The following is a 13,383-nucleotide window of genomic DNA, read 5'->3' on the forward strand; positions in this document are numbered from 1 at the left end:
GTTAAAGTAAAACCCAAATCAAACATAAACAACAGCACCCCCAGTGGTCAAACAGAGTACTAGTACTACTTTAGCTGGGTTAAGAAATGTAACCAATCAGACTGTTCATTAACTATCTATAGTTAATCCTAGAGAATAAATATCAGTTTTAGATAAATGAAAAGTCAGACGATGTGGTGTGAAGTCATACCGGGGAACACAGCCTCGATGTACCATGTGGCTACGGCGTAAATAACGGCGTCCACGTACAGCATGACGATGGCAGTGGTGAAGTTGTAGGTGTCTCCCTCGCTGGGACTGGAGTGGAGGTTGTACCACTGGATGCCCTCGCCCTGCTCCTCGTACTGGGAGAAGTACTCACACCCGAACCCGAAGGCCACGGGGGACAGGAAGCTCTGAAGGGACATTGGAAATGAGCGTGTTAGCTTATTAGAACATTGTTAGCACACTCCGCTTTTAATGCTAGTATTGTACTATTGCTATTTATAAATCACATTTCATCCAACCAAATGCAACACAATGTGCTGTACATTAAAACAATATAAAATAAAATGAATGTAAAAAAAAAAAAAAAAAAGTACCGTATATTTAAATAAAATAAATGTACAAAGTGTATTAAAAATAACTTTATATTGAATATAAATTGTATGTATATTCAAGCCATGTGTAGCCAAAAGCAACAGCGAACAGCACCAAATACAGTGAATAGCAATAGCAACAGTTATAGTACATAGCGCGTAAAGAGTTATTAGCACTAGCAGTAGCACTAGCTCCCCCTAGCACTAGCGCTACCACTAGCACCAGCGCTACCACTAGCACTAGCGCTATCACTAGCACTAGCGCTCCCACTAGCTTCCACTACCAGTAGATTCCACTACTACTAGCTCCCACTAGCACTTGCTTCCACTAGCACTTGCGCTACCACTAGCTCCCCCTAGCACTAGCTTCCACTAGCACTAGCGCTACCACTAGCTCCCCCTAGCACTAGCGCCAGCAGCGGTCGGGGGGACTCACGGCCAGGACCCGGTGGCTGGTCTTGAGGTGGTCCCTCCAGGCCACACAGAGCACGTAGGGCAGGTAGAGGCTGAAGTAGAGCAGCCCGCCGCACGCCGCCGCCAGGTTGGCACGCGAGAAGAAGGTGCTGATCAGGAAGCACTGCATGATGGTCGCCGTGGCGAACGCCGTCAGGAAGAAGAAGACCACCGAGGGGTCGCTGTACGGCAGGATATCCCCCCACTGGAGGGGGGAGAGGGAGGAAGGGGAGGGAGAGTGGGGAGAGGAAGAGGAGGAAAACAGACAGGAAGGTGAGGAAGGAGAGGAGGGAAGGGGGAGAGAAGGAGGAGGAAAGGGGGAGAGAAGAACAAGGAGTGGCGAGAGGAGGGAGGAAACAGAAAGGAAGGTGAGAGGAAGACGAGGGAGGATGAAGGAGGAGGAAGGAGAACGTAAGTAGATAACTATGGAGTGCATAAGATGGCCTATGATTGTGAGCGGGATATGTATGCGATATGTGTGTGTGAATAATAATTGATGTTCTTAGATTTAAGCTTACTTTAGTTTATTTACTTGACAATTCACTTCAAAAAAGGACAACAACACGGTTGCAACACCAATGTACACAAACAACTAAAATATCCTCAAAGACAACACCAAAACGTCCCGGGCCTTCCGTATTTGTGCGTGTGTGTGCCTACATCTACGTCTCCTTATAATAATTGTACGTTTGTGTGTGTGTCTACATCTAAGTCTACTTATTGTAGTTGTCGTGTGTGTGTGTGTGTGTGTGTGTGTGTGTGTGTGTGTGTGTGTGTGTGTGTGTGTGTGTGTGTGTGTGTGTGTGTGTGTGTGTGTGTGTGTGAGCCTCAGCCTCCGTGCCTTGAGCAGGGCGATGAGCATGAGGGCGGACACCAGGAAGGGCACCACGCTGCTGATGAACCAGCTGACCCACAGCGTGCCCGAGCCCAGCCCCATGATCCGCATGGTCTCCTTCAGGCGCGCCTCCTTCTCGTACACCACGCCCTTGATGATCATGGCCACCGAGTAGATCCAGGCCAGGGTCATGAAGAGGGGCAGGGAGCGGTTCAGCACACGCAGGAAGCTGAGGGGGGAGGTGGGAGATAGAGAGAGAGAGAGAGAGAGAGAGAGAGAGAGAGAGAGAGAGAGAGAGAGAGAGAGAGAGAGAGAGAGAGAGAGAGAGAGAGAGAGAGAGAGAGAGAGAGAGAGAGAGAGAGAGAGAGAGAGAGAGACAGGATGGGACGACATTATCATCACGTGTGGCAGGAGTGCGGGAGTCTCACGCGACTCCCGCCCGGTACCAATCCATGAGGACTAAAGGTGCGTTCACACCAGAAAACGTAGCAAACATTCGAGTCGCGTGAACCGTAAACTTTCATTCAGCATGAAGCTACATAAGCGCCGAAGTTAAACCATTCAAACTCAAGCAAACACACAAATATCCGTTGGTCGCGCGAGTAGAACCACGCAAAGATCTGAGTGAACCAGGTCGATTCGTCACATGCCGCTCAAGCCTGCCCCCGCCTGCTAGGCCCAGTGAAAGACTAGCATCTATTGGCGTTCTCTGCATTGACTTTGTAATGCATTCGACTCTGTGGGTCTCCCTGGACGGCGGCGGCGGCGGCGGCGGCGGCGGCGGCCTCCGGGGGCCCACTCACACGTCGTCCACGTAGCACGGGTAGGGCATCTGCTGGATGTAGATGCCGGTGGTCTGCTCCACGCCGCTCAGCACGCGGGCCAGCGCGCGCTCCACCAGGTCCTGCACGTACACGAAGCCCCCCCAGATGTAGCGCATGTCGTTGAAGGGGTCCGCCGCCGGACCGGGGTCCCAGAACCTGGAACGGGCAATCGAGTTGATGAGCAAGAATTATAATGATAATAAATTACATTTATATTGCGCCTTTCAAACTCAAAGACGCTTTAGTGACTTATCTCCTGGGTTAAAGACTTGCTTAATTGATTAATTGGCATCATTGCTTCTAATCGGTTTATGACTGGCTTAATTGATTAATTGGCATCCTTCCGGATCACGGCTTCTTATCGGTTTATGACTCGCTTAATTGATTAATTGGCATCCTTTGGGATCATGGCTTCTTATCGGTTTATGACTCGCTTTATTGAGCAATATGACCTAACCCCCTACTTGCTCCTCAATGACTGGGAATGAGTGAATAAGTGAATGATTGAGTTCCCTGCAAGTTGCTTTGAATCTAAAATGTCTGCTCAATGACTAGAGAGTGCTTACCCCGCCACCTTATCCCCACAACAAACACTAAAATCCAAAACAACCCCTACTATTCTAATAGGATCTGACCTCTGACCTCTTAGAGACCTCAGACCTCTTAAAGTTCCCCCACCGTACCGGTCCTTGATCTTGTTGGTGCGGGTGACGTCATCGATGTCCATGCGGATCTTGTAGGTGACGTGTGGCGGCAGGCTGTCGTTGGAGGAGGAGTTAGGCATCAGGAAGACCACACCCGCCCAGAACTCCCGGTTCTCGATTAGCTCCAGGGCCCTGTCAATCATCTTCCCCTCGGTCGCCACCCCCTCCAGTTTGTTGAGAGAGAAACACTGGAAGAGGAAGACGAGTGGAGGAGTAGAGGAAGAGGAGAATCATGAGAATGATGGGAGGTGTCGGACGACGATTGTGATGCTCAGCATCACGAACCACGGGTCGTTCAAGTGTGACAGAGTTGTTACCCGGACAACATACATGATTCAGGTGAGGCATGAGATGTTGTATGAGATGGCAAATCAAAAAAGGTATCTGTATCATGTTCCTCAATTTGTTTGTTTGCGTACGTCGTTTGTTAACGTGTCTAGTCTGTGTCAAATAAGTGTTTCACAAAAGCAAAAAACTATCAATAAACAAACGGCTATCTTCCTCTGGATCTAACCCAGATAACCAACGTCATTAAGAGCAGGTTTCAAAGGAATTGTCTAAGGAATATCTAAAAACAGCTGAAATATTCCCAAGAACAAAAGTGTGTGATAACACAAAGGGCATTTACGTTTACATTTAGGGCATTTAGCGGACACTGTTATCCAAAGAGACTTACAATAAGATTTCAGAAGAAAGAGAAACAATAATAAATCAACGTCCGTACAGTGTACAGACAGGAAGTTCATAGAACTAAGAGCCAAGCATTAACAATCACTAAGTTAACCCATTCCCCGTATGCAACAAAGACAGCTAGGATAAGACACTACTATTACTATTTTTAAGTGCCGGGACGGAGAACTTACAATAAGTGTGTACATTAAGTGCCACAACATATAATAGTGTAATAGGTGCACTATAGTGTAATAAGTGCGTAAGAGGAGTGGGTGTGAGTGTGAGTGTGTGTGTGTGTATGTGTGCTTGAGTGTGCGTGTGTGTGCGTGTGTGTGTGTGTGTGTGTGTGAGTGTGTGTGTGTGTGTGTATGCGTTAGTACTATCTTTAAGTGCTGAACCTGGGTGACTTGGGCCAGCGTGCTGAGGGTGTGGTTGAAGTCGTTGTACACGTCCAGCCAGGTGGGGGGGGCGCCGGCGGGGCGGGGGGCACCGGCGGGCCGCGTGGACAGGAAGCGGGCGATGCTGGATGCCGTCCAGCTGGTCTGCTGCAGGTTCATGTTGACCAGCACCGCCACCTGGGGCCGCCGGAGGAGCTCCTGCAGCAGGCGGACCTGCGGCCCCGTCTCCATGTAGTCCTTGACGGCTGGGCCCACCTCCAGCCACGCCTCGTTCAGGTCCTGGAGGATCCCCAGGTCCTGGAAGGTCTTGTTCACCTGAGGACAGTTACAATGGACCTGATAAGGAGCGGACATTCGCAGAGACACTTTGACAACAGAGTTGTTGGCGGAGACATGAACTGAGTAGGTTTAACGCCAAAAACCAGTCTCTGAAATTATTTATTTAAGCAATAGTGACAAAATGGCACGAAATGACTGCATCACAGAGCACATTAAAACAGATTAGCACATGCAAACAAACAAAGGGGTTTGGGTTCTTGGTGGTGGTGGGGGTGGCGTTTGGTGTGGTGGGTGTGGTGGTGATGATGGTGTTGGCGTTGGTGGTGGTGGGTGTGGTGGTGGTGGAGGTGGATGTGGTGGAGGTGGGTGTGGTGGTGGTGGTGGAGGTGTGGTGGTGGTGGTGTTATTGTTGTTGTGGAGGCCCTGGGTCCGGCCATGTGGGCTGTGGTGGTGGTGATGGTGGTTGTGGTGGTGGGTATGGTGGTGGTGGGTGTGGTGGTGGTGGATGTGGTGGTGGTGGGTGTGGTGGTGGTGGGTATGGTGGTGGTGGGTGTGGTGGTGGTGGGTATGGTGGTGGTGGGTATGGTGGTGGTGGGTATGGTGGTGGTGGGTATGGTGGTGGTGGTGGTGGTGGTGCTGGCGGCGGTGGCTGTACTGTGTCCGGCCATGCGTGCCCTCACCTGCTTCATGACCTGCTGGACGGCGGGCGTGTCCGGCGTGTAGAGCAGCTTCCCGATGAACAGCGGCTTGAGCCCCCGCCACACGATGCGGGACAGCGGGTTGGACTCCAGCGTCTGGATCAGGCTCTTACAGAACGGCGCTGAGGACGGAACGGGGAGGGGGACAGGAGACAAGGAGGTCAGCAGCCTGCTAGGACCTAGGAGGTACCCCAGCGTACCCAGTAAGGAGACACGGAGGTCAGCTAGACCAGGACCTAGAGGTACCCCAGCGTACCCAGTAAGGAGACACGGAGGTCAGCGAGACCAGGACCTAGAGGTACCCCAGTGTACCCAGTAAGGAGACACGGAGGTCAGCTAGACCAGGACCTAGAGGTACCCCAGCGTACCCAGTAAGGAGACACGGAGGTCAGCGAGACCAGGACCTAGAGGTACCCCAGTGTACCCAGCTAGGCTCAACAAGGGGCAGCAACTGACAAGACCAGTCAGTTGGTTCGAAAAGTAAAACCATTGTGAGAAAACAACACATCCCTAACCCTAAAACACCAACCCTCTCAAATAAAGAGCACATATCAAACACCAACCCCCTCAGACGAAGAGCACCCAGAAAACACCAACGCCCTCGGACGAAGAGCACCCAGAAAACACCAACGCCCTCGGACGAAGAGCACCCAGAGAACACCAACGCCCTCGGACGAAGAGCACCCAGAAAACACCAACGCCCTCGGACGAAGAGCACCCAGAGAACACCAACCCTGGGACAAAAAACACCCCAAAACCCATAAGTCCCTCACTGGTGTCGTTGTCCCCGTCCAGGTCCAGGTCCTCGGTGCCGTTCTTGCCCAGGAAGGACTTGATGTCGTTGTCCTCGTACCAGTTGAGGGAGGGCACCCGCTCCCCCCCCGCCTCGGGGTGACCGCACACCACCCGGGAGAAGGCCCGGTAGCGCTCCCGGGGCCCCGCCCCCGGCCCCGCCCCCGGCCCCGCCCCCGCCGCTGAGCGGTTCTCCCCCGGCAGGAGGAGGCGCAGGTCGGAGCTGAGGTCCGTGAAGCTGGAGAGGGAGGAGAACTGTGGGGGGGGGGGGGGGAAGAGGAGGAGGAGGAGAGGGGGAGGGAGAGGAGGAGGAGGAAGAGGAGAAAGAGGAGGAGGAGGGGTGAGGGGGAGGAAGAGGAGGAAGAGGAGAAAGAGGAGGAGGAGGGGGGAGGGGGAGGAAGAGGAGGAGGAGGAGGTGGAGGGGTGGAGGAGGAGGAGGAGGAGAAGAAGGTGGGGGGGGAGGAGGAGGAGGGAGATGATGGAGGAGGAGGGAGGAGGAGTGGGAAGAGGAGGAGGAGGAGGAGGTGGAGGAGGATGAATGACCCGGAAAAACAGGGGAAAGAAAAGAGTAGAAAAATATTGAGAAAGAAATTCAACCATGGAAGGATTGCAGAGAAATGCAAAAACAGTACTGGGGTATTATGGTCTGGAAACAAGTTTCTCTCACATGGTCCAGAAGAACGGCCAGCTCCTTAGAGACATCAGTCGCAGCTCGGCTGATGATCCTCAGATCACCAGCGTTAGCAAAGAGACGCTCCCTCTGAGAGGTGTAGAGAGAGAGAGAGAGAGAGAGAGAGAGAGAGAGAGAGAGAGAGAGAGAGAGAGAGAGGGAGAGAGAGAGAGAGAGAGAGAGAGAGAGAGAGAGAGAGAGAGAGAGAGAGAGAGAGAGAGAGATATCAAAGGCATTATTGACGTGGGACTTTCCTTTCATGGATAGTATTGTAATTCTGCCAAACAGGTCTTGTAGAATTGCAATACCTACACAATGTCAATACAGCGAAGCAGTATTGGTATTTGTGTACATTGCACTGGAATTAATATTTGTACTAACGTACTAAATTAAAGTACACTCACGGAAACTCCAACTACAACTCATTTTGCATTGCTCAACTCTATACATAGGCTTTCCATACTTTCAGTTTCACTTTCACTTTCCATAAAATTAAACCCCTCTACACCCCGTGGTGTGCCCCCCCCAGACCAAAATGTCCCCTGGCTCTCCCCCGTTAAAACCACCCCTGTGGTGGTCCCTTCAGCGTACCGTGAAGACCTTGGAGAAGTCGAGCTGGGAGAGGAAGAGGCGCTCGGCCTGCATCAGGGTGTCGGGCTGGAGGCCGCACAGCGCCCCCTGCAGGTCGGCCATGGCGCCGGCGTCCCCCCCGCCCACACTCAGGTAGCGCCCCAGCAGGCTGGCGTTGCACACCAGGGTGCTAAGGGGGATGCCCAGCGCCGCTACGGTGACCTGCAGAGCACAGGTGGCTGATTAGTACCCGTCAGTACAGACCCCGCCCCCTTCACTCTTTATGAGTGTATGAGGATGAATGGCAGGTTTTGTACCCAATCACCACCAGCGCAAGAGATGGGGTTCATAAGAAATAAAAGGTCAAATATTGTGCTTTGCTGTAAACTTTTTTCAGTTCAAATTATTCATTATTTTATTTTAGGTTGAGATGGACAATAACAATGAATGCACTGTGTGTTCACACTTGTTTAGTTCCGATATAAAAGGTACAATAAAAATAAAGGTCACATTTTTTGCTTTGCTGTAAACTTTCTTTACTTACTTCATATACTGCATTGATTTAGTTTTTGACGACGAGATGGACAATGACTGTGTTAGAACTTCTGGTTGACACACAATGAAGTCTAGAGGTGGACTGATTACCTGCAAATTAAGGCGGGCCTTCAACAGCTGATCCACAGTAGCAGAGGACAGGTTGCCATTGGTCAGGAGGAAGGTAGAGAACGTCTCATTGGCTTTCAGGTATTCACCGACAGGGAGATCTAGGTTGGACACACATGCAAGGTGCTTGAGATTCACCCAAAAAATATATTTCAAACTGATCACTGAAATTGTTACACAAAAAATAACACAAAATGCTATTTTAAGGTCTGTACTGTAATGAAAAGTTTCAAATACATGACCCAAATATTTGTTACTTTTTATCTATTACTGTGCAATAGTTGGTAGATGTAAACCAAAATCACACCCCTGCGTCGTATTTTTTATTTTTTTTGGGGGGGGGGGCGCTTTCAGACCAACCTATCCCCCATCCTTCCCAGGGGAGTCCCAGAGAGCTCCATGTACCCCCACCCCTTCCCCTTAAGAGCAGAGAGGGACCCAGAGAGGGCCGGCCGTTATCAGGTTCTGATTGGCCGTCGGGGTAACTGATCTGGGAGCCGCCGGGCGGGACAGAGTGGCCCTCTGTGTTGCCCAGACGACGGGCCGAGCCCAGGGCCCAATGCGCTCACAGAGTGGGTCACTCGACACCGCTGAGAGACCTCATCCTTCTGTGTGACGCCCATTCAGAATAACAATCAGCCGCCAAGAACCTCACACAGGAGTCGGGTTACCTGGATGAAAAGATTAGGTGTGAGGTCTGTTGGTTTTGCTGTGTGTGTGTGTGTGTGTGTGTGTGTGTGTGTGTGTGTGTGTGTGTGTGTGTGTGTGTGTGTGTGTGTGTGTGTGTGTGTGTGTGTGTGTGTGTGTGTGTGTGTGTGTGCGTGACATGCATGTGAGCGTGAGTGTGTGTTCTTGTTTGGAGTGTGACTTGCGTGACTGACGTGGGTGATATATGTGTGTTATATGTGTGTGTGCGTGCGTGTGTGTGTTCCATGCCAATATATTTCTAATCCTGCAATTCGATCCCAATTCAACTAAACATAATAATTAAATCTCAGGCACATTCTCCTGTCAACCGGTCATTCAAGTTCTAGTCCTGGGCCATACCTCTGAATTCACTATTCAGTTATCAGCATCCATCCATCAATGTTCAGTGTGGCCATTTCACCTGTGCCCTACTGTAAGTGTGATTAATATCTTCATTGACAAAAGCTATTGTTAGCTGTACACGGTTAGCTTTTGGTAACCTCCTACCTATACAATAAGTGTTCGAGCCCAATGCTGTGTTTTACCTTTGCCCTGCTTTAAATGTGATTCATTTTGTCTTTGTAAACGAAGGCTATTGTTAGAAGTACTAATTTGATAGCTTGTCGCGCCTCCGGCTCATCAGTGTAGCTCCGGTTGGAGCATAGACGGCAACAAACAACCTCCACGTCAGTGTCTGCTAACGGATATCTCATAGTAAACATTGCATGTCCAACCTCCGCATTAAGGTCTCAGCAGAATAAAAGTGGGTCACGGGCAGGTGTGGAGTTGATTGATTAGGCGTATTCCTCTTCCTAAAGTCTTCCAGGTAACAGATTACAGACTCAAACCACGTGAGTCCAGACAGGCTTTAAGTCGTGTACAAGCTGCCATGGCACGTAAAATCAACTCCTGTGGTGTGCCGGTCTGTGTGTTCGTTCCAAAAACAACAGCGGGTTTTAGATTTCCAATGCCGGTCACGCGAGGCAGAGCTTGTGGTAACCTCCTACAAATAGAAATAGTCAGGGCTGACTATCCTTATATTCGCCAGGGTACCCCGTTAGAGATAATGTTTTACCCTGGCACTGAGCGGCTCCAAAACAACAGTATGACACTTCACATTGCTGTTGCAGGACTCCAGCTGTCCATAACAACCCCGAGTTGGGAAACAGAGTTGCTATTGCAGGCCGCGATTTCTCCACAACACGCCTACGAAGCAGTACTCTCTTATATTAAATTGTAAATGGCATTTATACAACGCTTTACAATATTGCCTAACATTCATCCATTCATGCACACATTCACACACCGACGGCGGTGTGAACCACGCATGGCGACAGCCAGCTCGTCGGGAGCAGTGAGGGTGAGGCGTCTTGCTCAGGGACACCTCCACACTCAGCTAGGAGGAGCCGGGGATCGAACCAGCAACCTTCCGTTCACCAGCCAGCCCGCTCTACCTCCGGAGCCAAATGCCGCCCGTATTAGTATCAGCCCTGCTTCGCGTGCCCTCCGTCGCCCTGTGTTTGAACCCTTGTAGTGCCCCGATAGGAACCCCCCCCCCCCCATGGGTGTCATGCAGTCTGGGTGCGGGTCCTACTTGGCCAGGCTCCAGGTCGCTCCCCCAGGCGCTCCAGGCTCTGCTGGAGGCCCGTGAAGCCCGTGAAGCTGTTGTTCCCGCCGTAGGTCAGCATGGTCTGGGCGTCGGCGAACACACGGGACAGACTGGGGCGGGGCAAGGAGAGATAAGAGGAGTCAGAGGACTCCACTGAGACACAGAGGACGTGCTTTAATATGCTAAAAGGTGTAACTCCATGAAACCAAATGAACCCAAATATACTCCTATGTTGACTGTACCTAAATGCAGTGCCCACATATCTCCGAACTAACCGAACATCACACCTGTGTGTGTGTGTGTGTGTGTGTGTGTGTGTGTGTGTGTGTGTGTGTGTGTGTGTGTGTGTGTGTGTGTGTGTGTGTGTGTGTGTGTGTGTGTGTGTGTGTGTGTGTGTGTGTGCGTGCGTGCGTGCGTGCGTGCGTGTGTTCCATTCTAATATAAGTCTGATCCTGAAATTCGATCCCAATTCAACTAAACATAAAAGTTCAATCTCAGGCACATTCTCCTTTCAAATTCCTGTCATTCAGGTTCTAGTCGTCCTGGGCCATACCTCTGAATTCACTGTTCAGTTATCAGCATACATCCATCAAGGTTCAGTGTGGCCATTTAAGCTGCCTTCATGTACCCCATGATGAGTGTCTCCATGTACCCCTATGAGTGGGCTCATGTACCCCTATGAGTGTCCTCATGTACCCCATGATGTCCCTCATGTACCCCTATGAGTGGGCTCATGTACCCCTATGAGTGCCCTCATGTACCCCTATGAGTGGGCTCATGTACCCCTATGAGTGTCCTCATGTACCCCTATGAGTGGGTTCATGTACCCCTATGAGTGGGCTCATGTACCCTTATGAGTGGGCTCATGTACCCCTATGACCGTGGCCATGTACCCACATTGAGTTGTCGAAGTTGCCCACTTGTCCCGGGGTCTCCCCCGGCGTGGGGCTGTGGAAGCAGGGGTTGTTGATGTTGCAGACGATGCCCTGGATCCAGGGCAGGGTGCCCGCAGAGGGGAGGGCCTTGTTGGGAAAGTGACCTGCAAGGGAGCACAGGCAAGGGTCAAAGGTCGTGGGTCAAGGGTCGAGGGAAACCTGGGGTTTAAGCGAGAGAGAGAGAGAACTTCCACATCGGCATCTAACAATGAGAGCAGTGTGAGGTTGAGCCTGATCGGGCCGCTGGGATTAATGGGTGAATAAAGGGCCTGCATTCACATGAGCCCTGAGGGGTAGCAGGTCGTGGACACCCCCAACGACCGGCACCAAGACCGGGACCGGGGGAAGAAGGAGGAGAACACTTAACGTAAGCAGGTTGACCCGGTTGGTTACAAACTATTTGTGGAGGAGAGAAAGCCCATGGCGACTTCCACAACCACATTCCTCCAGGCAGTGCAAGTACACAGAGAAATATCAACGCACACTAAAGGTTCATTTAGCTGAACGCCGTGATAAGAAGTGTCATGATAAGAGAAAAACAAATATGAGGGCGGGATGCGATCAGTGAGAATTTATACGATTCATCAAGGTTTTATTTGTGGTAGCAATTCTTTTAGGAATTCCCAGTAGTTTTATGAATACATGAGACATTATTTTGAGTTTTTTTACGTTCTACGCAAAACCCCCCAACCACATCCTGTCCCAGAGGAAGTGACACCACCGAGTAGTCAAAACAATTCCTGTTTCACATTGACTCCCAAACCACTAGAAATGTGTGCCAGTTGAAAGTTCAGACCAAAGCAGGTGTAAACTGAGCGTGCTTTGCACGAGATTCACCACGGAGACATTAAATCAGCTTAGCCGCTTGAAAGAAGGCCCATTCACACGCTGGTGGAGGGAAAGGGACACGGGTAGCTGAAGTGGAGGAGCGAGACCGCCATGGGCAGGATGTTGGATTCCTACTGGTAAGCCGAGATAAAGGTGGTGGGGAGAGCAACAACAAACGATCAGCGCCCCCCCAAACAATGGATATTGATCGAGCTGACGCTATCATAAATCTAATATTGATATCAAGACTTCGCAACTCGTCGACCGTGAATTTGCAAGTGTTTACTATGGGATAGAATATTGTCGCTCTCTACTGGTCTACTGTTAGTCTTTTATGTTGTATTTCTTTTAATGTGCATTGTAGCACTTTGAGGTCATTAAGTTGATGTAAAGTGCGTTATAAATAAAATGTATTGTTATTACTGCGTTACTATGTATTTAAGGAGCCGGTCGGGGTTATCTTGCTCAAGAACGCAAACAGGTAGGCTGGGGTTTGAACCCGGGGGTCAGATATCGTGTACTTTACATTTATACGCCATAACATTCAGTTATGAGCTGGTCAATGTGGCCCGGGAAAGGGAAGTCTGGGTTCCCCTGCTGGAGCTGCTGCCCCCCGCGACCCGACCCCTGACAAGCGTTTGAAGATGAGTGAGATGAGTGAGTGAACATTCATTCATGTGGCATTAGAGGCATTCATCCAAAATACTTCCAAGATCGATCACCACAATGCAACCAGTATTGGAAGTTGGGACGGTTCCAAAAACGCGTCAACGAGGAACCGAGTGGGGTGCCTTCAGAACAAGAGGCGACCGGTTCTGCTCGGACGGCTGTGGTGCACCTACATTGGCTCTGCTTGTAGGGCGGGTGGGAGTGGCGAACGGCGATGAGGATGAGGAAGAGGAAGAGCGGCCAGACTAGCTCGATGATCAGCTGGATCTGAAACGGAGAGAGGAAGAGCTCGTTACGAACGGGCGCTACACAGGTTTGATTCCCCGGGAACGGAACGGGGTGACTATAGGTGTCCTTGAGCAAGAAACTGAGTCACCACGCACTTGGATGGCCCAGTGTGGGTTTGACTGAGTTTTATATTTACACTCAGGGCATTTAGCAGAAACTTTTATCCAAAGCGACTTACAGTAAGTACATTTGTCAGAAGAAAGAGAAACAATGATATATCGCTGTCGGTAG

General features: G+C 50.7%; 1 protein-coding gene across 2 annotated transcripts in view; it reads right to left on the minus strand.

Annotated features, from left to right (window-relative positions):
* abca7 (ATP-binding cassette, sub-family A (ABC1), member 7) overlaps positions 1–13,383 on the minus strand; it is a 35,978-nt gene that overhangs the window by 20,937 nt on the left and 1,658 nt on the right. For both annotated transcript variants that reach the window (XM_030373414.1, XM_030373413.1), the window contains exons 3-16: positions 13,038–13,131; positions 11,330–11,471; positions 10,418–10,542; positions 8,119–8,237; positions 7,495–7,695; positions 6,901–6,993; positions 6,215–6,488; positions 5,424–5,563; positions 4,465–4,779; positions 3,374–3,582; positions 2,670–2,846; positions 1,873–2,095; positions 1,015–1,236; positions 191–395 (exon numbers count right to left, since the gene is read on the minus strand). In XM_030373414.1, the coding sequence (XP_030229274.1) occupies positions 191–395; positions 1,015–1,236; positions 1,873–2,095; positions 2,670–2,846; positions 3,374–3,582; positions 4,465–4,779; positions 5,424–5,563; positions 6,215–6,488; positions 6,901–6,993; positions 7,495–7,695; positions 8,119–8,237; positions 10,418–10,542; positions 11,330–11,471; positions 13,038–13,131 (2,539 nt within the window). The remainder of the gene's footprint in view (positions 1–190; positions 396–1,014; positions 1,237–1,872; positions 2,096–2,669; positions 2,847–3,373; positions 3,583–4,464; positions 4,780–5,423; positions 5,564–6,214; positions 6,489–6,900; positions 6,994–7,494; positions 7,696–8,118; positions 8,238–10,417; positions 10,543–11,329; positions 11,472–13,037; positions 13,132–13,383) is intronic.

Source organism: Gadus morhua, chromosome 12 (assembly GCF_902167405.1).
Source record: "Gadus morhua chromosome 12, gadMor3.0, whole genome shotgun sequence".
Lineage (NCBI taxonomy): Eukaryota > Metazoa > Chordata > Actinopteri > Gadiformes > Gadidae > Gadus > Gadus morhua.